Source organism: Bactrocera dorsalis, chromosome 5, assembly GCF_023373825.1.
Source record: "Bactrocera dorsalis isolate Fly_Bdor chromosome 5, ASM2337382v1, whole genome shotgun sequence".
NCBI classification, from domain to species: Eukaryota; Metazoa; Arthropoda; class Insecta; order Diptera; family Tephritidae; genus Bactrocera; species Bactrocera dorsalis.
In genome coordinates this window covers 13,613,043-13,639,873 of record NC_064307.1, presented here as the reverse complement: position 1 = coordinate 13,639,873, position 26,831 = coordinate 13,613,043, and the positions used below count along the sequence as shown (strand labels likewise).

Sequence of the window (26,831 nt, the reverse complement as noted above, 5' to 3'; positions counted from 1 at the left end):
TGAAACATCTCGACAGTCGTATTTTCGGCGAAGCAGGAGATATTGCTGAAGCAGACATTTGCCGCCTCAAGTATGTCAATTAATAACAGCCTTTCTAATCAATTTTATAAGATTTATAGGTACCAGAACATACCGGCGCTAATAGTTATCCAAGTGAGATCCCAATAAGGATCAACACTTTAACCTAACTTAACCAGACTTGAGTAATACCAAATTGTTAATCATTGTTAATTTTTCCGGCTGGGTATGCATGAATATACAAATAGTAAGCATAGGTTGCCATTTAGATGTTGAATATTAATACATTTGTTATAATATTCATTTAGATACAATTTAGAGGAAAATACTAAGTGTGTAAATACTAAGAAAACATTCAAAAATTTTCATAGATTTTTAAGCGAAAATTCAAGTAAAATTAAAAAAAAAAAAAATTCTAATGAAACTGTTATATTTTTGTAATAATTTTACAAATGAAATCTATAAAAAGCGTTTTTTATTGTGGCTGAGTCGTTTAAATAAAATATTATAATAAATAAATATCTGCGAGACACTTAGACTACATGCCTACTAGTATATGGTGCCGATATATGGTAAGCCGAAGATTGTTTGCCGTAAGAGTGCGGAACTTTGGGATCTCATTATAAAAGTTTCATTACATCTTTTGGGTTTCAGAAGGAAAATAGATAGCAATATATCTAGTTTAATGAAGAGGACGTTGAAAAACATTTAATATTTTTCTTCAGAAATTTTACTGTGTTTTCGTAAAATATATGTATTAGTTTGCCTTAAAATTTAAAAACATTTCATTTAATTAATTTCTTAATTCCCATGAATCAACTTTTTATTCTAACACACTAGATGTGTAAGAATTTAATAGAACACAAAAAATTTCAAAATCTCAAAAAGTGCCTATACTAAACTCGCATTTTTCTTATCATTCTTAAAACTACATGAATTAATTTGAATTTTCCAAAGAAACACATTCTAAAACGTAATATTTGCGCTAAATTTCATCATTAATTCTTGAATAACAGCCGATAGCCACCTGTGCGTATACGTAACCACCTCATAGAAATGTATTTAAATTTATTTTAATTGCTAAAATCGACGCAGCTGTGCAGCGTGCATTGGGCACACGCAGCCGCAGCGACAGGAAATGCACCTGCCGCCAAAGAAGTTGTTCGCGTGGCGTCGACAACTGCGACATGCAAATAATTAAGCGCCCGTACAAACATACAAACTTGTATGGCAATGCTTAATGCCGGTGACATGTTTAGCGGGTAGTAAAGGATTTTCGGCGAAACAACGCAACTGAGAAACCTAAGCTAACCATGGAAGTATGTATATATGTATATATTTATTTATATGTATGTATGTATGTGCATAAAATCGGCGAAACATGTCGATGCCCGCATTAGAAGCGTGGCAACTGCAGTTGCGCTGTGAAACTGTGACCAATTGGCTTGATTTGCGGCGGAGACATTTGTCGCCAAACTACTTTGCATACGACATGCTGAACACATGTACATACACACACTTGCACACAAACATATGTATGTCAATAATAATGCCGTCAAATGCATTTACAATCAAAGCACAGGAAATGTGTTGCTGGTGTTGTTGCACAGTAAAACGAATGCTTGTGGCAGCGTCACTGGCGCTATGGTAAATAAAGGAGAAACTGAAATAAATTGAATTCCAATGAAAACGTGCTAATTCTCCAATTCCATACACGAGTGATGACAGTATCTGCCACACTGTGCTATTGAGCAATAAATTATTGCAACAAGAAAAAGAGAACAAGCTGTGAGCATCATTCGTTTAATTGGCGGCAGAAGGCAGTGGCAATTTTGTAATAATTACATAAAAATATATCTAGTATGAGTGTGTACAATGTACATACATATGTATGTATGAACACATATTGGCGCTAATTGCTAAATAAACTTTGGGCTCAGTGTTATAGAGAGCAATTAAGCTGGGCAGTGAAATTACTACCAAATACCGTTAATTTTATTTACAAAGACTCTTTTCCTCAAATGTTGAACTATAACAATATATGAAATTTTTAATAGTGCAAAAATTGTATATAGTTAAAAATTTTCGAAGTTCGAAAAAAATTTCTAAGTTCGAAAATTTTTTTAATTTCAAAAATTGTTTCAGGTTACCGAAAAGTTTCGGCGGTTATAATGTCATGATTTAAATATTACCAAGGGAATTTAAATTTTCGAAGTTCGAAAAATGACACTAACATTTTCAATTACGAGATCCCGGAAAATTCCAAACTATAAACAGTCAAAAATCAACCATGCAATTGGATTTTAAAAATTTTCGAAGTTCAAATTTTTTTAAAAATATTCGTGAATACCGAAAATTTTTAGGGATTAAAATTTCAATAATGTTTCAATTATTAAACATTGCAAGTGGAATGTAAAATTTTCGAAGTTTAGAAAAATTTTTATACAGATATACGAGATTTTTATACATATTTACATATGTGGCGGTGTATATGTACATACGTACATTCATTTCGGGGTCCCGAAAATTTGGATAATGCAACTGGAATTATAGTATTGAATATTTCGAAATTCGAAAAGATACTTCGGAAGACCTAAGATTTTCAAAAGTTGAAATGTATTCAATTCGGAAAGGTCTGAATTTTCATAGAAAAAATCGGAATCCCGAACATTTCAGAATATAAATGGTCAATAATTTCATATTGAAATTTTAATTTAAAAATTTCGAAATTTGAGAGAACTGATATTTTCATAAAATTTTTTATTTAGACAAAGCAACTGGAATTAAACATTTTCGAAATTCGAAAATATAATTCGGAAACTTAAATTTTTCAGAAGTTAAAATTTCTATGATATGTAACATTTTCAAAGCTTGGAAAAGTCTGGATTTTCATAAAAAAAATTCCGGATCCCGAAAAATTTCAGAATATAAATGGATAATAATTTTATTTTACAATTTGAATTTAAAAATTTTCGAAAATTTATTTTGGGATCCCGAAAATTTTCAAGAGTTGAAATGGTAATAATACGTCACTGATTAAATAATGGATTTTTTTAAATTGTAATAAGAAAAGAATGGGAATTTTTATACAATAATTTCGGGATTTTGAAAAATTTCAGGATTCGCCATATATTGTCCTCGAAAATTTTCGAAGTTCGAAAAAACTCCGAGATCCCGAAGTTTTAAAAAAATCGGTATTTTGATACCTTAATTTCGGTATCTCAAAAACTTCGGGATTTTCAAGGTCAACAATTAAAAATTTCAACTATAACTTCAAAAACTAGTGAGTCAAAAATTTTGAAGAAAATTTTAATAAATCTTCGAAAACCGTGGTTTCAAGATGTAATCAAATAAAAAAAACAGGATCCAGGAGGAGGATATCATCAAGCTAGATGGATGTGATGGAGCTGTATAATTATATACTATAATTTGCTGAAATTTTAGTAAATTTTGACTAAACAATTCCGAAAAGTAAAAAAACTTACAGTTATAACATTTAGTATTTCATAATCATTTTTTGAATATCGTACAAAAAAATTAACTTTATTTTACTAAATAATATTTCGACTAGTCCCGAAGATTTTCGGGATCCCGAAATTTACATAGCAGCTTATGCTGAAAATCTCATTCATACGAAACTCCAACGTTTTTTCTCTTGCAAACTGAATATTTTCAACAATTTTAAAGCTTTGCCTTGCAGACTAAGAAATACCTTGCAGTCGTAGAAACAACGCCGCTAATCTACCAACCACGAATGTTGCAGATTGTAATTTTATGCAATTGATAAATTAATTTGTTCATTGCTGACTAAATGTCGCTTTTGTTGCCATTCAATAGTCGATATGATCTGCCATCTAAGTGCTCTGCTGACTACCGATCGGTAGATCGCTGGTCTCTCCGGCGCTCATCCAGCAGCGTCAGTTAACGGCAGTGCAGACAATTCCAACGCGACAACAGCAATTGTCATTTAGTTGTTAATGGTAATTAATTTGTGCAATTTTCCAATAATTATTTTTATTGTCGTGAGGTTAGCGATCTTTTTTGCTTTTAATCGCTGCTTAGCTAATAGCTTAGCGACTCTTTGCACTTGCAGCAGCTTGCGCAGGTGGTATTGTGTTATGTATTAGCGGTGCACTTTGCGGTATTTTAATGGAAGTTATAGCCAAAATGAGAGAAAAAATCTGTGAGTTTGCTAATGAGATGGAATGTGTGCGAAAAAAAGCCACTCAGCAAGCAAAGCTTATGTGACAGGCGTATTTGGTTGTGTATGTGTTTAAGTTATTTACAGTTATGGCTAATAAAAAATCAATCAAGCAATTAAATACTGTTTACAGTTATTTTAATTCATTGACAATTAAACAACACCTGTGCGCTGCCTGAGAAAGTTAATGTGAGTACTTGAAATCATTGCCTTTGGGTTATCATACCGGCACTTGACGGCGCTGTTGCAACAGGCAGCTAGATTTTATGCAACTGTTTTGCAGTTTTTGCATATTTCAGGAGTTTTTTCTGCAAAAAAAATATTTAGAAGTTACTTATTTGTAAATATCTTTAAAAGTTTTGCAAAAATATAATCTAAAGCCAATGTACAATATTTAAAAATAAGAAAAGATTGTGAGATTTACTTTTTTTCCAGCTGAAATCCTCCCCAAAGTATAAAACACCAAGTGGTGAGGTCAAAGAATACTCGTCGTATGCGAGTCGTCCTTCCACGTCTGTTAAGAAAACTTATGAAAGCAGTACTTGGAAAGATTTATGTTGGCATCAGAGAGGTAGCAGGAGATCTCCACATCTCTTATGATTCCACCCATCACATTTTGGATAATGCCTCGGCCATGAGGCGTGTCTATGCTCGACCTCTGTCAAAATACCTGACTCTTTTGTAAAAGCAATGATGAGTAGAGGTCGCAAAAGTGATGCTTGCAAACGTAGCTGAGGATCCTACAACATTTTCGCGGGTTACGTATATTCGAATTTCGAATTTTTTGTGGCGTTATGTTGGTACTCATGTCTCTCACTTATGCCGACAAGCTCGGCCATTTTGAATGTTCATTTAATTGTTGACAGCTGCTTTGCTTGCACGTGTTTTGGATCGTCTTCGATTTTTACCTATCAAAAAAATTGCACCACGATAACGCCCCTGCTCACACATCGTTGCTTGTGCGCGACTTTTTGGCCAAAAACAACACACTAATGATGCCGCAGCCACTGTATTTCCCAGATCTGGTCACCCAGTTCCGTAGACTGAAGAGGCCAATGAAAGGACGACGTTACGCTTCTCTTGACGAGAAAAAGACGGCGTCGAAGGAGGAGCTGAAGAAGATAAAAAAAATGATTTTTTGAAGTGCTTCGAAGATTGGAAAACCCGTTGGCACAAGTGTATAATATCTCATGGGGATTACTTTGAAGGGGACAAAATAGATATTCATGAATAAATAAATAATTTTTGAAAAAGCACAAAATTCGCGATACTTTTTGAACACACCCCGTATATCTGACGCTTAATTTCATTTTAATCAGTAGACAGTAGTTTGGTGAACTAATTAGTTTAATGGTAGACTTATTTTTAGTAATAAATATCCTTGTCTTTTACTGCCTGGCGGAACCAAAAAAATATTACTTTTTACGCAATGTTTAAAGCTTCATTTATCCAAACCCTTATCAAGCCGAATATTTACTTTCTAAATTAAAATATTCGGTACGTAATACCACTGAAAACAAGCTTCACCGTTCAATTCAATACAGGTTTGTATCTCTCTTTAAGTTTCGTGCTACCACATTAATCGAGAGCATTATAACTGCCGACGAGACATTGGTTTATGAGTTTGACAAGTCAGCAATCAACGGAAAGCAGGGAAAAAATGAACCGAAACCAAAAATACCACGCCAAAGCCACTCAAAAATCTAAGTGATGCTCATTGGTTTTTTCGAAATTCGTGATTAGGTGCATTATGAATTTGTTCGGGAGGGACAGACAGTCAATAAGGATTTCCATTTAGTCAAATTGAAGCGTTTGTGTGAGATCATCCATCGAAAACGGCCGGAATTGTGGAAGAACAATTTATGGATTTTACACGATGACAATGCACCATTGATCGAGTCACGAGTGTAACCGAATTAAAAAATTCAGTGAATACCATCGATCAATCACCGTATTAAATCGATTTGGCTCCGTGTGATTTTTCCTTGTTCTCCAAACTTAAATTGCCGTGCCGTGGAGTCCGCTTTCAGTCGATTGAAGAGATAAAGCATCCCAAAAATCCAAAAAAAAGGCTTATGAAAAGTGTTTCGAAGGCAACAAAATAAATATTGATGAATAATTAAACATTTTTCTTTTTATTTATAATTTCCGGGGACTTTTTTGTCACAACGTATCCGCACAAGAAATGACATATTGATATTATCCACTTTCTGTAGAAGTTATGTGACAAAAATTTCTTCTCTCCAAAAGATTATAGAAACTGTTGAAAATTAATGAAAATGATGATGAGTTACTGCCGTTTTTAACAATTTTTCTGTGTTTAATGTGGAATTGGTTCTGTTTAGGATCAATGCTTCACATGCCAATATTACGATAGTTTATTGTTAGAATGAAGTTAACATTATGTAATGGGTATAACCATTATTTTTGGACTCCTTTGATGTTTTCTGCGATAACAACCGCCCAGTCATCATAGAACTTGGAAAAATGCACCGTCGTGATGGCCATCAGAGCTTTCCTCGATTCAGCTTTGTAACTTCTGAGTCAGAACGGTGTCCTCGGAGTGGACATGTGAATTTGCTCAAAATAGTCAGAAGTTACACGAAGGTAAATCAGACGAATGCGGTGGTTGCGACCCGATATTAGATGAAAGTGTGGCGAAATGACCACGAATATCCAATGAAGTATGGGATTCAATAAATTCAGGCATAGTAAAAATCGAAGAATTCACTTTTAGAGCCTCACAAAACGACATGTATCTAAAATAATTATGAACATTTTGACGTGAAATTTAGCATAGATGTCACTAACAGTGCTAGAGAAAAAAGTTTATCGATTCGAAAAACACAGAATGGCGTTCTGTATTGTGCGTTTCTAAAACAGAGTGAAAATATTAATGGGGATCGCATCAAACAACAACACATCAAATTGAAGCGAGCAATTTCCGAAAAAAAATTGCCACTGCGCACGAGACAATAATTAAAATTTTTAGAAAAAAACGCATAAAATAGTTTTAAGTCCAAGACTTGGAAATGACAGTATGTTTAGAAACTCTGAAATAATGGGGTGAGAATTTTGAGTTCGCGCTTTCAGCACAATATCACAATAATTAATTTAATAATCACCATAAAAGTACACATATTTTATTTGCATAATTTTGCTGACATAAGAATTATTATATCATAAACATAAACTAGTTGAATTACCACTTAAGTAATTTCGGTTTTGAATATGTAACAAATGGACGCGAAATCGCGCCAAAAGCAGCAACAATCGTGTCTGCAATATTAGCGTTGCCAATTACTGGCGATAACAGCCAGAGCTTGTGATTACAAACAGCTGTAAGGCGCTGCCAACGTCGACGTCGCTGCCGGCAATAACATTTGTTTACTTACACCCAAAGCAGCGTTTGCGCTTTATCAACATTCATCCATTCAGGGGCAACGGGCGACGGCCGCTTTCACAACCGATAACGGTTGTTGGCTGGCGCTGGCGGTTCAATGGCTCGATGACCGGCTGGTGGCTGGTTGGTGGAGCGCTCGCTTGGCCGCTTAATTGGAGCCTACCACTCATTGCAGACGTCGTTGTTGTTATTATTTTTGTTGCAGTTACTGTTGTTGTTGCTGTTAGTGTTGTTGTTTGTTTCTGTTGATATTGTTGTTTATGTTGTTGTTGTTAGTTCTTGTTGTTTTTGTTAATATTGTTGTTTATGTTGTTGTTGTAATAGTCAGTGCACACACCTGTTACCGAGATTGTGTCTCGACACAGCAGAGCGCTTGTCTGTCACACTCGTGTGTAGTAATCTTGGCAGCGAGCGATAAGCGGCACCAATTTGCTACGTTTACCTTCGCAGTATTGCAACATGGGGCACATGCGCACGTTTGTTTGTGTGTGTGTTTGTTTAGTGATAAACTAAATGAATTAAATTGGTGTACCACAAGTAAGTGAAAACAACAAAGCGTCACAGCTGACATGCATATTTAATGCTTTGTGTGTGCGGCGGTTTGCCAGGGCGTATGAGTAAATTTTTTTAGTTGCGTAGTAAAGTGGTTTCCGTTTGATTTGCACAGGTGTTTTGCACCTGAATCTTGACTGTGTAGGCGCACACATAAACATGCATATATATGTATGCATAGACATACACACTCACACTCATTCATCAGTGCATATTTGCCTACTTATTTGAGCTTTGATAAGCGCACTGCTATCGCAGCCCGTTACTGTCGTCACCTTATCGCTCGCATTGCTTGCTTCGAATATTGCTGCTCTAGTTGTTGTTATTTCTTTTTGTATGCCATTTTATCTTTTTATCTGTAATGTGTTTATTTTTCATGAACTATTTTTATACCTGTGCGCGTACGAGTTCCACCAGCTCACCTGGGTACAGTTGCACTCCCATTTCATGGGCGTTTAAATGCACTCGGCTTCCTGTATAATTGGCAAGCGCTGATAACGCTTATTGATATATTGAAATGCTGTTTTGATTGTCTTTTGTGTAATTTATTGCCGTTAATATTCTTCGTCCCCCGTTGTGCTATCGATTGACGAGTGCGTAATTATTGCCCAAGTGGTTGCGTCGCAGATACTTGTATTGGCTTGTATTGGCTTCTTGTGGAATTTGTTATTTATTAACTGCATACTTTTGCACTTATTTTGAGAATTGAGTACTTTGCACTTGTTTTCGATAGTGAGTAATGCTTTAAATATAGCGCTGACACTTTGGAATCGAGTGGTTTAAAATGCTTTTGCACTTGATTTCGAAGAAAAGGTGAATACTTAAATAGCAAAATTCAAAATAAGATTATTAAAAAACAAAAATAAAATATATCTATTCATGTACCTATAATATGTATATAATTTTTTTATGATTAAATATAATATATGTATAATATAAATAATGTATATCTCGAGAAAAAATGTATTTCCGAAAAGTCCCTGTTTTTAGACAAAGTTTAGCTTTAAAATTTTTCCGTCTTTTTCAAAAACGTAAATTTCCCCAAGACTCCCTTAAATTTCTTAAGTATAAATAGTGAAAAAATACCCGGAAATTGTAAATAAAACGCAACGCAAAACATTTAAGCTTTCTTCAATATTTATTTTGTCGCCTTCAGAGTAATCCCTACCAGATGTAATACACTTAGGCCAACGTTTTTTTCAGTCCTCAAACAATTTTCCTAAGCACTTTTGGGATGGCCTTCAGTTATTTCTGCGAATTTTGTTTTATAACTTCGATCGACTGAAAACGGGTTCCACGGAGCAGAAATTTCAGTTTGAGGATCAAGAAAAAATTACACGGAACAAAATGTAATGAATACGTTAGTTGATCCATGGTATTCCTTGCGTTTTTGGCTTTAAATCCGGTCACAATCTTGACTCGATCATTGGTGCATTATCATCGTGTAAAATCCATAAATTGTTCTTCCAAGATTCCGGCCGTTTTCGACGGATGTTCTCACGCAAACGCCTCAATTCGGCCTAATGAAACTCCTCATTGACCGACTGTTTGACCTCTGGAACAAATTCACGATGCACTAATCCACTAAGATAGAAAAAAAAAACAATGAACATCACCTTGATTATTGAGCGGCTTTGGTGTTTTCGGTTTCGGCTCATTTTTTTCCTCCATTCCGATGATTGTTAACTTGTTAGCATGTCAAACACATAAACCCATGTTTCATCAGCAGATATAATGCTCTCCATGAATGCGGGACCGGAAATCGCACGGTCAAGCATGTTCAAAGAGACTTGTTGATAGTATTCTCTTTGAGAAAAATTCAGCTTTATCGGGACGAGTCGAGCAAGAATGTGTTCCATACCCAAAATCACTTGAACGAACTCGCGAACGATGTCGAGCCATCTCTCTAACACTTGCCTGACAATTTTCAAGCATCATATCACTCACTTCATCATATACTTTTAATATTTTCATATAGATATGCAGATATTCCTTAATAATTACGGGAAATGACGTCGAATTCACAATCCCTGTTTGGTAAACGATCCGACTCCTTTCGGGATTCTTAAATGGCTCTTTTGGGAATAGAATTACTTAGTCGACTGTGTGTGTCATCAGTTCAGAAGTGATATATTATATTGATGATGAGTTTCCAAAAAGTAATGAAGTAATATTTTGCATATAGTTTCCATCAAACTTATAACAGATGTTGTTTTTAGACTGGGGGTTCCAATACAGCAATGTTTTTTCGGTCGATATAATCTCAGTAGAGTCCATAATTCGGGGAACCATGAATTGGTTTCGCACCACGTTTACTCTGGTCCTCAATGATGCCGTACTCTGCGCACCAGAGACGCTATTTCTGCTGTGGAAAAGACAATCAGAAAACATCCGAAAGAGTTCTTACGCCATTTCGCGCAACAATTGGAGCTGTAACTCTCACAACTTCAACAGCTCTGCTGACAAGTAACCAACTCCCCATCAAATTTGTCGAGAACACTATAAATTAAAGTTACCTTGAGGCTACAGAAATACTACTTAATACAATGGTCCCACATCTATGTAAGTATACTTGAACTCGAACTAAGCTACACCTCAAAATCTCACCGAAAAGCGACGACAAAACAATGGTCACATAAATTGCGCGCGCAATCAGCAAACGCACGTCACTGACTAATTATCTATGCAATACTTCTTATTGCTGCCACTACTTTGCCATTTGCCATACAATAACACCTTCGAGAATGCGACGCCGTTGGCGGTCAGCCATGCATTGTGAACGAGTTTTAGTTAGTTCGAGCTGTTTGTTGCACATAACAATGTCTCAAACTGGCGCCTCTCTAGCGTGGCAGCAATGGATTTTCCAGCGCTTGCAAATGTGCCTTGAGAAAATTATATGCCATGTTTTATAATACAATATGTAACTGACTACCTATGTATAAGTAGTATAACAGTGAAACTTGAGGCATGTTAGATTTTCGGATTTCGTATGCTTTTCGATGATCCCGGCGACAATAAGTGCTGATTTATATGAGTTTAGCGATACTTATAAAGGGTGATTTTTTAAGAGCTTGATAACTTTTTTAAAAAAAAAAACGCATAAAATTTCTTTTCTTTTTCTTTCTTTTTCTTTCTTTCGGTTCTTTATTTGAAACGTTAGATTGGTTCATGACATTTACTTTTTGAAGATAATTTCATTTAAATGTTGACCGCGGCTGCGTCTTAGGTGGTCCATTCGGAAAGTCCAATTTTGGGCAACTTTTTCGAGCATTTCGGCCGGAATAGCCCGAATTTCTTCGGAAATGTTGTCTTCCAAAGCTGGAATAGTTGCTGGCTTATTTCTGTAGACTTTAGACTTGACGTAGCCCCACAAAAAATAGTCTAAAGGCGTTAAATCGCATGATCTTGGTGGCCAACTTACGGGTCCATTTCTTGAGATGAATTGTTGTCCGAAGTTTTCCCTCAAAATGGCCATAGAATCGCGAGCTGTGTGGCATGTAGCGCCATCTTGTTGAAACCACATGTCAACCAAGTTCAGTTCTTCCATTTTTGGCAACAAAAAGTTTGTTAGCATCGAACGATAGCGATCGCCATTCACCGTAACGTTGCGTCCAACAGCATCTTTGAAAAAATACGGTCCAATGATTCCACCAGCGTACAAACCACACCAAACAGTGCATTTTTCGGGATGCATGGGCAGTTCTTGAACGGCTTCTGGTTGCTCTTCACCCCAAATGCGGCAATTTTGCTTATTTACGTAGCCATTCAACCAGAAATGAGCCTCATCGCTGAACAAAACACGCGCGCGAAACACATTTCGAACCGAACACTGATTTTGGTAATAAAATTCAATGATTTGCAAGCGTTGCTCGTTAGTAAGTCTATTCATGATGAAATGTCAAAGCATACTGAGCATCTTTCTCTTTGACACCATGTCTGAAATCCCACGTGATCTGTCAAATACTAATGCATGAAAATCCTAACCTCAAAAAAATCACCCGTTATGAGCGAGATACTGAGAAATGTTATCATGTTATTATTTTGTTGCAGGATAACTGAATGCAAAAACCAATTAAACAACCATCTAAAGCGCCCTGAATATTTTTAGTTAGGAATTACCACTATTCTTTAATTCTAAATGCCTATTGGGAACTTCCCAATTGGTTTGAGAAACGAAAAGTGAAGATGAAAGGTACTGATCGATACAGAGCCGAGAGTAATTCCAATATAAGACTATAATAATATTTCTAAAAAAATATTGTATATAATGTACGTGTACTTTGTCGGTTCAAACTTTATTTCGTCTCTGCAGTTCTATACTGTTAAGTAGAACAACTCGATTGGCTAGCTTTGACTCTAATAGAGATATTTCAAAAGCAAGGCAAATCGAAAACCACAACTGTTTCTTCAGATGTTAAAATCCCTCACTATACATTTGGACCCAATAGATGAAATGTATACGAAAGCGTTTGATGAAAATCCAAACTCTTGCTTTTTTCCATTAAACAAACAATTCTGGTCGTGCTTAGGGATAATTTGAAGTTTCCTAATATAACTTTCCAGTTTCCTCAGTGGTTTCGACGAAATCACTTGAAGTATTCAATCTGAATTGACTATTCTAAGCTCATCAAGAATTAGAAAAGCTAAGGTCTCTCTTAGATTCTATTTTCCGTCATTCTAACTGATATAGATTCAAGCTTTGTACTTGCAAACGTCCAAAGAAGAATTTGTGTAATTCTCTTAGAAATTTCTTCACTCAAATCAACACAAGCAGGCCAAAAAGTAAGGTTATTCAAGGATTTTAGACTATATTTCTCGTAGATAATCATTTTGATTGACTTTTGAAAATATAAGTATAGCATTAGATAAATTGATGGCTAGATGCAGGGAAATCTCCGGAAGTTGTAAAGTCAATGAGCTTGCAAGAATAGGCATTCATACCCAAATCCTGTCGGGATCAGAACGCAAGCAAGCGTTGGCCAGGAACTGGAACTTTTTGGGTTGCGATAGCCTTTTGGCACACTGATCATAGTCCTATTTGCAACCAAGCAGTGAGGCTAACAAATTTGAAGGACACAAGTTGTCAAAGTTGCAATAAAGAAGATACGGTGGAAACAGCTGGATACTTTCTCATTTTCAGTCAGCTGGATTGCCAGAATCGACAGATTAAGGTTGAAGCATCTCGATTGTCATATTTTTTACGACTCGGCGAATTGGCTGGAATTGATATTCGGCCGCCTAAATAAATTTGCAGAAGATTCTAGGCGTTTTTTTGATATGGGACGGTCTTTTTAATCCATAATAAAAAGTTGTGGGCATAACAATGGACAAGCTTCTCCAGCTGTCTAAATGGTAATATTCGTGGCCTTACGAGGAATCGGTCTATTTACGTAGTCTAACCCAACCTGCAATAGTGGTCCAATCTAAATAATATGTCGCCTTGAAAAATAATGTATGTCGAATCTCGTGATGATGTTCTGGCAGAGATTAAAATTTTCCATATAATTCTCTCGATTTTGGTAGATCAATTTGTATGGCAGTTTGGCATATTGTCATAGTTGTCCGAAAAATTATTAGCTTCTCGGTAAGAATCGATATTTCAGTAACTGAGGGATCATTTTGCGTATAGACAGATGAACAGAGGCCTAAACCGGCTAAACTCTCTCTATACGCTTTATCAGATACCCTGACGAGATATCACAAGCTTTGAGACAAACTTAATATACCTTTCTCAATTGTTTTTGTGTCAATTCATCTGAACAATAAACCTAACTTTTTGTCAAGGTATACATAACGGAACATAAAGAAAGTAAAAATCATACTACAGTGGCATTCAAAGTTGCGCCGCAAAAGTCCCATATGAGTCATTATTTAACAATTTGGAGCTTCTAATGAACTGATGCTGCAGACATTATCAATACTGTTACCGTCATCGACGAACGCCAACGTGCCGAATGTGCACGGCGTACGAATGCCGTACGCCGCCTGTCTGCCACATGTGCCACAAAGACATTTCACGCCGTTAAGTAGTCGTAACGCGGTCGTTACGGAATGTGCACCGACCACTCAGCAGACGAAAACTCAGTCGCCTAATGCTTATGAGTAGACAGATAGTGTCATGGAGACACCTGTTGTTATGGCAAGCCGCCTCTTACTTACAACCAAGCAACTAACTAACGGATCTAGTACATACAACTATGCATAAATGCTGGCGTGAGTAGTTGTTGCATTGCTGGTGGCAATTGGCGGCGTCACGGCAGCCAAGACACATTTTACAAAGTCGTAATGGGCCGAGGTGCAGCAGTGGCAACATTGGCCACCAGCTGACTGTTACAGTTATGGGCCAAAATCGTTGCCAGCCGACTACCTGTTGGCTATAGCATCGTTAGTTAGTTAGTTAGCGCTGCAAGTATGTGTACGTAATGTGCGTGTATGTGTGTTTGTTGTTGCTTGACTGCCACAGCGTTGGCCGGAATGATCGATGAATTGCCTGCCGCCGCATATGTTACACTGTAATAGCAATTCTTGTACGTATTTGTTGCAGTTTGAAGCTGTATTCAACGGCGCATGTGTGTGTGTGTGTTGCTGTTGGCAAGCTGTAAGTGGCGGCAAGTGGCGCATGTTGCCATGCTTCTTCGTCGGTTTGGCTGCAGCTGAGTGACTAGTTAGCCGCTGGCTGGCCAGTAGTTGGCGGTTTCTCGCTTGTCAACTGTGGCATGCGTGTTTCTGGTGCATTCACTGCAATTGCGGCACTTGCCACATTTGTAGATGGTCGTAAGAAACTACGAATTTCCAGCTGCAACGAGTGGCATATGTTGCATACACATTTTTCGTGATTTTTTCGGTACATTTCCTGCTACTGACAAGAAGTTTTTTGGTGTTTGGCGAACAACTGCATGCAACATTATGCGGAAGTCTAGCTTGCAACAATGTTGTTGTCGATGCGTGAACTAGACTGGAGCGGTATTTGAAGTCGTGATGTGTGGATTGTGTACAAACATCGTTACGAGTTTGAATATGTGGACGTTTTGCGGTAATTTTAGATTTTTTGGTTTTAGTCTTAAAAGCGTTATTCCAGCTTGATGGGTCATTGGTAACAGAACAAACCGATAAAAAGTCTAAAATTACAGATTTTGGCAGCTCTTACCTTATAACAACTAAATCAAACTACCCTTCACCTGTTCTCCCACAGGGTTCTCCCATGTGAGCATAGGACCTCGTGAATAGTTAGAAGCAAGCTTTGAGCAATATTCCGAAAATAGCCGATGAATTGTATGAATTAAATACTCGATGTTGTCGAAAATGTCTTATAACTCATAATTCCACCCTAAAATTTATTCAATATTTCTATTCTCTTGCAAAATCATCTCACTCAAGCATCCTTAGCGGATCCACACGTATTGTGGGATGTTAAATTACCTTATTTTATTGATAGAGAAGTTAACTTCTAAGTTTTCCAATGAGGTCGTCGCTGTCCAGGTAAAAAAAATTATGATCTTCAAAGTTTAAGTTATAACTTTTCTGTATTCTGATCACGTATGTGAAAACATTATGTATATATAATATTTCGCTTTGCTTTTTCTCCTTGTTTGCTTTAACCAAACGTGAGGAAGACGAAGTACTGGCGATGTTGGAAGCTGTAATGGCTTTATATTGCTTTTTGAAGTATTTCTTTCGGAATTTATTGACGATAACAAATGATCTAATATTTTAATAACGGGTGCCTTTTCGACGTGTGGTATTTGAGGTGTTCTGACAACGAATCTGAGTTCAAAAATGTGACATCGGTATTAGGAAATTTTCGGTTTTAGCAATTCAAAATTACCAAGAAACAGTCTCGAACATCACGGTCCTAAAATGACTGTAAACTAGTGTATTTGGTCGATATAATCGCCCTGTCATGTTGGTAATTCGAGCAATTATAGATTGGTTTCGCATCTCGTTTTCCTTAATGGATAATGCACAACCTTAGGAATGCCGTGCAGTACGTACTGAAGACGCTATTGCTTCTGGTGAGTAGAGTATCGAGCAAGACCCGAATGTGCCATCCAACAACGCACGCTGCATTTGGTGTTGTGGCCAGCTAGTTTTTGGATAATTGTGTGAAAGAATCGAGCGCGGCACACGTTCAGTGAATGGGACCAAAAGGAGATAACCAACATTCTGATTTTTATAAGAGAATTTTGCTAAGCGAGTGATGATAAGTCACTATTTGGTGTACTATGAGCAGAAGGAATCAATGGTCTATAATTCTTCAAAAATGAAGCCGATCATAATGTTACAGTCAGCGGCTTTTTCGATCCTGAATTTGAGAATATTGGTGTACACGATCTTTGGTACTACTACGCTATATGCCATACAGCCAACGAAACATTCAATTTGGTGAAGAAAATTTTTGGTGATCGCATTATTTCGCGTCATTAGCCTGTAGCGTGGTCAAGGTCGTGCGATTTAACACCCCTGGACTATTTTTTGTGGGATTATGTGAAGTCGCCAATCTGCGCAGATAAACCCGAGTTGGTTGGTGCCTAGGAAGAGAATATTTGGCTTGTTATTGCTAACATACTTCACCACAAAAAAGCTACTGATCAATTTTAATCCCTTTCAATTAGGAATTATAATCATTAAGTGACGTCATTCCAGCAATACAGTGCAAGCAATGCAACTAGAGTTGAGACATAAATGCTGACCTGGCATTATAACCAATACATATAAGGTCACGAAGGTCTGCGAGTAAGGAATTTTCTTTCAGCTAGGAATTGTCGTCCGGTCCTTCTTTCTTACAAACAAGTTATATATTTTCAAGGTATTGACTAGTAAATAGAAACATAAATTAAAACGGTAAGCATTTTTGTCTGAGGGACTTATAAAAATAAATTTTAGCTTTAATTTAAAAATATAACACTCCATACATTTCAGAATTATTTGTCTTTTTATTACGTGGAGAATGACAAACAAGAAAGCAGCCGCTATCAAACGACTTGCTCAGGTGGTGAGAGACGCTTCACAGGCACTTGAATCAGTGCAACCCACCTGTGTAACGGTTTAACACAAGTCAATAACAATAACAACAAGTAGATAACAGCCCAGCAAAAATAACAACAATTCAAAACAACAACCATATGAAATGTACTTAAATGAAGAAAAATACAACGATCGCAGTTAAGTACGGAAATGCCTAATAATCAGATAGGGAGGGGATGTGGATTATTTCAAGTGCTCAATGATTACAAGGCGTAGTAGCGAAATAATTGAAAAATATTTTCGTTTCAAATGATAAACAGCAAAGCTTCTTATCACACACAAGAAGCCAAAATGAGTGGAAAAATTGAAAATATTTTTAAACTTACGACGTCAACATAGAAACATCGAAACATCTGTGGCAATTAGCACGAAAAAACATTGAAGTAAGAAAGTCACCGACACCTGCATGCACGCATCAATGCCAAATGGTGACGCCACATTTTGGAAGTGGGACTTTGACTCTGAAGTAGGCGAGTACATTCGGCGAAAGAAACAAAAACAAAATCGCTGAACACCTGTTACAACTAAATTACTTAGAAAATACGTGAGTTGTTATAAATCACGAGTCGCAGGTGACTAAAATTCATTAGTAATTTTATCAGCCGAATATTTTATGGTAAAAACTTTAACTTCGAGTCTACCGAGGCTATAATACCCTTCAAAGGCGCATTTTTTATAGCATTAAAAGGTCCTTATTTTAATTTCGATCCGACATTTTGTAAGGCATATATATTCTATATTTGGCAGATATAGGCGCTACCAATAAATTAACAACTTCTTGCGGAGTAAGGGACGTGTGCAAAATTTTCATTTCCTTCTGTGGGCTACGTACCCTTTTCGTTGTGTAATAAATTAAGTAATTTCTTTCAGCGTGTAAACGCAGCATAATAAGTTTAGTATATTGGTTCATATCACTTGGATATTTCTTTATCTAATAACAAAAGCAATAAGCAATAATTTCTATGATAACAAATAGTTAACAGAGTACAACACCTGCCTACAACAACCATATGAAATGCACCTAACTGAAAATGAGAATGACAAACTTTTATCATAAACGAATAAATACTTTAGAAAGGAAACTTCCAGACCATATCGCTGGATATTATGTAATATTCATTTAGTTAAAGATAATTTCGGTTGGGAACTTTGTACGTGGAGATAAGAGAAGAATCTGAAAATGCAAATAGTTACACAACTTATTACGTAATATAGAGCTGAGGGTGACAAAAGAGAAAATACAAAAAATTTTAGTATGTAAGTAAAGTTAAGTATTAGAAGAGAGTCACTTTCCAGTTTAACATTACATTACACTCAGCTTGTCATACGATATTTGTTATAAATCAACTTGGCTTACCTTGAGCTTCTGCTCAAAATATCCAAATGACGTACTTCAGAGGTATCGAAAATACTTGGCTTCACCTTTTCTGTTAGATATTAAGAAGTACCTAACGAAAAATTGTGGGAGGGATCTGGGATGTTTGAAATCACATTATATGCGAAAAGCTCTTAAGAAAGAAGTCGCAAAGGAAGACGAGACAGACTTCCCTCTCTTCAATAGAAAGCTGCAAGGAATCTGCCAGGTTGAGCTAGATACTATCCAAAGAGCACATCAATATTGCTTATTTAAAGACAGAGGGAGGACCTCCTCTTCTGGACAGTCAATTGAGATTCTGATGAACTCACACTTCCCTGGTAGTTGGCAGTTCTCGGAAATGGGTGATCAACCAAAACAAAGCTGTAATTATAGGGAACCGGTCCTTCTCATAGTCAACATAAAGAAAATATAATAGATAATTCACATCTCCTTCATATTTGAGGTCCTAGAGAGGCTAATAACTATATACAACAGATCAATCACAGCAGATAACTCATCGACTGTACAACATGCATACATTAAGGATCGATCAACAGAAGCTGTCCTTCAGGAGGTAGTAAATGTAATAGAAAAATCCTTACACCTCTCCAACCATTTACAATGGCGCCTTTCTGAGTATAAAAGGAGCTTTTAATAGCAGAGAGGTAAGCACGATCACGCAGTCTATAACACAGGGCGGCTTAGACAACATGGTGTGAAGATGGATTCAATCCATCGTATGAACCGCGAGTATCGGACTAGGTGCTAACCCTAGCAACATGGAACTCATACTACTAGGAAAGCTTATATGGTATATGTATTTCAGGTACAAGAGGATACTCATTAAAAACTCGGCACTAAAACCGAATATAGTCATGTGGATAATGACTCCCCTCTAGATATGAATGGTGAAAAGCTTTAGTAGGGGAGAAAAATACTACCTCAATATATATCGACGGTTCAAAATGTTCTGCGGTGTACTTGGCATAGAGAAGGCTTTTGGAGTTCCACTAATACACAAAGCGGTCATTTGCAAGGACAGCCAGATGGCACTATTAGCCTTGCCGTCGCCGAAAATCAAATTCGGCTTAGTAAACAAAGCGATGTCGGCTTAAAGCTGACTGTCAGTCCAATTTCCAATTTCATATGTCCTTAATTTGGTTTCCTGATCACAGGAACATTGTCGGCAACGAAAAGGCAAATAAGTTGGCAAAGTTCGGATGCTTTTTAGACGAATAATGGATAGAGAAATAGAAATGGCCAAATTATGACAGGAGAAAAACTCAGAACATAGGTCCAGGAATATTATATATAGGAATAATGACAGGAACAGTATAGTCCGGATAGCTTCAGTTTTATATTTTTTCCATATTTTTGTTCCAACGTCTCTTTTTTGTTACAAATAATGGGAAAGTTACAGGCGAAAAGTTACTTACTTTGACTTATTTTGGAAATTAGCTTTATTTTTCTTACTTTCAGAGGTTTTTGAAATATTAAGAAAAAAACTTAAAACACTCGAGTGCCAATCAGTAATTTTTGACACGACTGGTAAAAAAAAAACACAAAATTTTCACGTATTTTAATAAAAATCTGTTTTTTTTTTGCCTTCAAGTCCTCCGTTTTCTCCTTCTGAGCCGGAACAACCCTCGGCTAGGATAGCTTGCAGTGCCTTCAGCAAAAGTTGTTTCGGTCCAAAGACTACTTAACCGAACAGCAGATAGAGCTGTTCTGTACTTCAAAATTCGGTATATTAGAGTTTCAGATTCGTGTCCAGAGCAAGCGCTATAGTTTGGGTAACAGGAAAAAAGTTAGCTCAAACGCGATTTTGTTTTTCCGAATTATTCACAACATTTAGTATAACAAAAAACCCAATGAAATGAAATCATTGTCGACATACAAATATACATATAACTAAGTATGGAAAGACCAGGTGGAGGAAGACCTGGGTTTTGCTTGGAATCGGTAATTGGCGCCAAACAGCGAAAAGGAAGATAGACTACAACGCTACAAAAGTAGGCCGATAGGGACAGCAAACGACGCCATATTTTTTCCCGATCTTTTGACAGTTCTCTTCAGTAAGGTTTGCCATTTCATCATAGAAAGATATACGATCCACTGGCAAGTCGAAATTATTAAAATTTACTACCGAAATTCGGAGTCAGTGGCCTCAACTTCCAATGCTGATGAATTTATCAAAAATACACACAGGTGTCTCTAGAGCACCAAACATCACATATGAGTACATATTTATATATAAAGTATATCTAACAAATATACATACATATGTGTATGTGTGTGTATACTTAGTGCTATTCCGTGGTTGTAAGTTATTTCATCAAGCAACAACTATTTGCCTTCGCTCGAAACGCGCGTACTCTTATCGGACACGAGCGAGCTGGTAATTTAATGCCAAAGCAAACTAATATTCCAACAACAAATAGTTATACTGTATGCATATAACAGTATATTTATATATTGTATGTATGGCGCTCGCAGGAATTACCAAAATAGCAGCTTTGTCTTCTCCACTTCGTTGGGCAGGCGATAGTGAATTCTCGGTGCAAACATTCGTTGGATTTTACGCTACTTTGCTGTTTGTTGTTGTTGACGCGCTTATCACCAAATTATGTACTTATGTTTGTATGTTTACCCGCGTTGATTTCGTAATTGAGGCTCGTTTTGTTTCAACAGGTGGTTGCACCGAGAATTGGCGGTTCTTATCGCGGCAACAAGCGTGGCGACTTGTTGACTCCATTTCTCGTTCATTCAATTTTCGTTGTTATTGTATTTTTAAAGTAAGTTATAGTTGTTTGCGGACTTACTGAGTGCAAAGAAATAAAAGTTTCACAAATAGTATGCCATGTGTACTACGTAACGGTACTTTTAGGTGTATGTTTGTATGTCGATTCCTTCTTGTGATAACACTTTCCTTCCTATTTAGATTGTTGGCCATAAATTCGTCATTTGCACCAAAGCAATTCAATTGGCCGATAATTGAGACAATTTCCACAACTGTTTCTTACACACATACATACATATACACATACGAGTGTATGTATGTACATATGTTCCACGTGCCTAGTATGACCGCAACAAGGTTATTATTATAGAAATGTTTATTGTGTGTACAAAGTTTGTAGGTGCGTTCTCATAAATCATCGGTTGAACACCTGCCTTTGAGTGCAGAAATCTGTGCGAAATTACTTTCAATTAGTATTGCTAATAAGCGATTGTTATGTGCGCCGCATGTACCGTTTGCCAGCTAAGCGAAAGTGCCGTGTGAAACATTTTATGACCGAAAATAATTAGTTGATTTGTGAGAATTCGACAGTATAGTATAGTTTTACTTCTTTGCCTCTTGATAATATATAATATCAAGATTGTTTAGCCACACACCAACTTAAGTTAAGAATATTGCGTGTTTCTGGTTCCATGAGTTATCCTATGCTCTGATAATATAAATGCTATTAATAAGCTAAGGTAGATTTTTAGAAAATAATCAATACTTTATTTTAAGTTATGTTACGTTACGTCATTAAGTTAGGTTATTTTGATTTTTACTAGAAAATTATTTACTTGTATTTTGTTGTATTCCCTTGAAAAATTAAATTTTAAGTTACTTTATGTTAAGTAATGCTACGTTTTTAAGTTAAGTTATTATGGTTTTTAATATAAAATTAATCAGGTGAATTTTTTGCCATTGATCGAAAAAATTCAATTTTGTGTTACTTTACGTTAAGTTAAGCTACATTACGTCCTTAAGTTAAGTTACTTTGGTTTTTAATATAAAATTAATTAATTATATAGTATTTTCAAGAAAAATGCAATGCTATGCTACTTTATGTTAAGTTGTGCTACGTTACTTCATTAAGTTAAGTTAAGTTAAGTTAGCTACGTTATGTCAGTAAGTTAAGTTAAGTCGTTAAGTTTTTTATTATAAAATTAATCACTTATATTCTAATTTTTTTAAATATTCTATATTATGATGTTAAGTTGTCCTACGTCATGTCACTAAGTTATTAAGTTTTCTTATTATAAAATAAATAATTTATTCTTTGAGTTTATTGAAAAAGAAATCGATATTATGCTATGTTATGTCATGTTAAGTTATCCTACGTTTTGTGACTAAGTTAAGTTATTAAGTTTCTTTTACCATAAAATAAATTTGTTGTATTTTGTTGTTGTTTTTTTAATTCCACATTGTTCTATGTTATGTTGTACCATTAAGTTAAGATATTGAGGCTTTTACTATAAATGGGAATGAATTTAATATTATGCTACTTTATGCTAAGTCGATAAGTATCCTAATGTAAGGTTATGTTATCATGCGTTATGTCACTAAGTTGGATTCTTCGTCTCTATTGGCGTAAAACCAAGACGGATCACTCATCATCTAAAAAAACTGCATGTTCGAGAACTCAAAACACCGATTTGATGAGTTCCAACGTATCGTCCTGACCCGGCATGGCGTGCGTAAATAATAAACTAAGTGGTTTTTCGACTTTCGCAATATATGTTATGTATATTTTGGAGATAACTCAATCAGAGTGACAGAAGTGTTTGAAGCGCATGCAATTCGTTTTTGTTCTCTAATTCCGATATATAAAAGGCAAGCTCCGTACATATATTAATATGTAAATGGAAATGATCAGGTCGCTGTGATTGATATTGCAGAGTGGAGAAATCGTATATTTGCCACGCCTTCAAAATCCGGATGTCTGCTTAACCTTTGTGACTTTCCGCCGGTGAAATCGGTAAATTTTTGAAAAAATTTAACGATATTAAGCGTGGGTCTTTTTCTAACAATTTTATGGTATGTTTAAAATGGGAACAAAATGGTTTGGTCATGACTTTTTGGTCTGATTTTTTCTGTTCTTGCAACATGTTGCTTCAGAGTATAATAGTTTTTGTTCACCTAACGGTTTTTTGTACCACCTAAAACTAATCGAGATATATACATACATATGTATGTATATAGAAATGAAAACGGCGAGTTGAATTCCGAATGACTGTCCACCTGTTCCTCCGTCCGTCTCTCCAGCCAAGCGAAACTTGACCACGAACTGCGATGTCTTAATGAAATTTGGTTTCAAGCGTTTCCGTGCAAAATAGGTGAGGACGAGTTCATAGATGGGTGTAATCGAATAACTGCGACGCAAACAAAACGCCATTATCAGACAACTATAAAGTGTCATAGCACTAAAGTAAGAGATACATACATATATAGAACTCTAATTTGACACATCGATCGCAGTAACACATGTAGCCTAAAAATTGTGAACAAGTAGGCGTGGCCTCGTCATCTATTAGGTTTAGTGTACATATCTCCTTACCATAAAAGCTATATTAGCTAAATTCGCTTAGAGTAAATCCCCCACTTACGGTGTGAAAATGGATGAAATTGTATTATAGTCCCAACATTTTCTCTTGAAAGTATGAAATGTTCGGTTACACCCGACCTTAGCTCTTTCTGACTTGCTAACGGTTAAAATAAGTGGATAAGTATGTAAATTGGTTTGTGGAGATTTAATTTCGAATATTGGAACTTTTCAGACGTAATCATCCGTAACAACGATAACGGTTATGAGACAAGTATGTAAATAATTGATGCATGATTTACGCTTTTAAACGAGTCAATTACTCTTACCTCAAACCGGCTTTTTTATACTCTTGAATCATGTTGCTTCAGAGTATAATAGTTTTGCTTACTTAACGGTTTTTTGTATCACCTTAAGCTAATCCAGATCAATAAGGCGTCAAACTTAATGAAATGCAGAAAGAAAATCGGATTTTCCAACATCCGCTTGACTTTATACCTTATAAATTGGTCAACCTGTGAGGTGTTCTTATTTGCGAATTGCAAAAGTAAATTTATAAAATGGTCGGTTACACCCGAACTTAGCCCATTTTTACTTTTAATAAACTTAATTGTGTGATGACCAATTACTTATTATTCAATTTTAATTCCACAAATTTGGTATGCTTGAATGGTTTGCTGCTTTTATTTCGTTATAGTTTTGCGGTAAATGTTAGAACAGTTTAGAATTATAAATAAAGCAATGATGGTCACTCGCACGGATTGTTATCTCGCGCTAATACTTTTATTGGTATTATTTGGAGCGGTCGTGTCAACTTCAAGATTCACCAACATTATTTGCAAATCTTTCGATGAAAGTTTAGCTATTTTTCAATATTGTCGGCTAACGGTACCGAAACGGGGTACGATTGCGTTATCACTTTATGCGAAAATCTTAAAGAAACCGTTTAGTAATATTACAGTGAGTGTTTATTGTAACAGCACATAAGTAAATAAAGAGTGATTCTTTACGAGTGTTATACCGAAGACCAAGAAACCGCATAACGGTTGAGTCGAAACGTAGTGTACTAGGCGTTGTCCTTTTAGAAGCATGTGTAGACAGACCTAAGCACGCAAGAAATAAGACTTTTGTGACGTTCATTTTTGACAGCTGTCACATTACAGCTCACGTTTTTATAGAAATATTTGATTTGATTTATTTCCACATTTTATTACACACAAATATTAAATTTGTAATTTCGATGTTCTTCTTTAGATAAATCTGAGTTTGTTCAAAAAGTTCAATGGTTATCGTCCATTTCTGCAGAATGTTTCCGTCGATCTATGTTCCTTCATGGCGAATAGGAAACGTTTTCCCTTTGTGAAAATATATTTTGATGCCTTCGCGAAATACTCGAATTTCAACCACACTTGTCCGTTCAATGTAAGTATTTTGACAAAAAGCATAATAATACTTATTATTCATATATTTACATATATATTTTTATATCTCCATTTGTTTAGCATGACATTGTTTTTAATAATCTTGTGATGCGTGATGATATGTTCGCTCGCTTTCCGATTCCAGGAGGAGAATATATGTTTAAGGCGGTATATGCGATGAACATGGAATGGAAGGTTGAAACGAGGGTATATTTATTGGTTAATGTTAATGCAAAGTAGAATATGTTCTATAATATCCATACCTATAATAAATGAGCTTCTCGTTGAACCTGGTACTTTTTAGCAGAATGAATGAAAGGATAACAAAGATTGGGTAGATTTCTACTCAGCTTAAAAGTATTTTTTATACAAAACTTAATTAAGATAGCGCATTTGGTAACTCTGACACAAATGACTATGAATTTGTTCCTCCTGGACAAACAGTGAACGCCAAGTTTTACGTGGAAGTCTTCAAGAGACTCAAATGAAGAGTCAATCGGGTCCGACAAGATATCGCAGGCGATTGGAAGTTGCACCACGACCACACCATGGCTCACACCGCCTTTTTTGTGAACAGCTACCTAACCAAGACCGGCATCCCAACGCTTCCCCAGCCGCCCTACAGCCCAGATGTGGCCCCCGAACTTTTTTTGTTTCCTTGCCTGAAAAGAGCGAAACAACAGAGGGGATCCAAAAGCCCTCAAGCCTAATCCGGAGATTGCCTTCCGTGACGCTTTCAATGCTTGGAAATCGCACTGGCAGCGCTGCATCGACGCAGAAGGAGCTTATTTTGAAAGTTTTTTAAAGAATTGTAACGATTGGCTTAATATTTTTTTTTTTTAAATCAAATCAGTCCTATTACAAGCCCTGTATTTGTCAGGTAACAGTCGAAGGAATAAGGTTTTTGTTAATAGTTTGGATCTTTTTTTGCAAAAATCTTCTTTTCTCCTTTCTTCTTCGCCATTTTGTAAAATGTTAAAATTTTGACTTATCCTTAGACTATTACCCATACTCATCTGTAACAAAGATTTGGAGAAATTCTCCTCACCACCAGACAGCTTTTTTCTGAGTTACTTCTGCCGATCGGCAAGGGTATCAAGGAACTACATTGTTCTTGAAAACGGATCATCGATTATTGAAGTATATTCTGAAAATGTGCATTATTTTGAATAGTTTTTAAATAAAATGGCTCTTCGAAAAATAAATCGAAAAAATGAATTTTTTTACTTGCAAGTGGAAGGCCTACCTGAATTAAACATGTAACGGTAGAATGTCTCATAAATTGGACCGACTTTGATCGAAAAGGTATCATGCATGGTAAAATGTATGTCCAAAGTGATCGCGGAATTTAATTTAAATTCATTTGTAGGGGCGAATTATAATCGGAATTGTGATTTCCTCGAGCTATAAATCAAAAATAATGTGTCATAACAATATCCAGTGACCACTCACCACCCGGCAAATTGCACAATATTCCGCACATTAGTAAAGCAAATGCATTCATACGTTCACCTCTAGTCGACGTCGCCGCCCACAA

General features: G+C 36.1%; 2 protein-coding genes across 2 annotated transcripts in view; one reads left to right on the top strand and one right to left on the bottom strand.

The window, feature by feature from the left end:
- The window catches only part of LOC105224421 (putative uncharacterized protein DDB_G0271606), a 632,600-nt gene that overhangs the window by 248,490 nt on the left and 357,279 nt on the right, over window positions 1-26,831 (bottom strand). The window lies entirely within an intron of this gene.
- Window positions 24,586-25,583, top strand: LOC105224459 (uncharacterized). The gene is made up of 3 exons (XM_029549475.2): window positions 24,586-24,833; window positions 25,128-25,295; window positions 25,376-25,583. Exons 1-3 carry the CDS (start codon window positions 24,615-24,617, stop codon window positions 25,532-25,534), a joined length of 546 nt encoding a protein of 181 aa, XP_029405335.2. The 5' UTR covers window positions 24,586-24,614; the 3' UTR covers window positions 25,535-25,583.

Excerpts from the sequence above, each read along its gene's own strand:
- LOC105224459 (XM_029549475.2), top strand. The coding sequence starts at position 24,615 with ATGATGGTCACTCGCACGGATTGTTATCTCGCGCTAATACTTTTATTG. Across the intron at positions 24,834-25,127 it reads AACCGTTTAGTAATATTACA|ATAAATCTGAGTTTGTTCAA; the intron begins GTGAGTGTTTAT and ends GTTCTTCTTTAG. Across the intron at positions 25,296-25,375 it reads ACCACACTTGTCCGTTCAAT|CATGACATTGTTTTTAATAA; the intron begins GTAAGTATTTTG and ends CCATTTGTTTAG.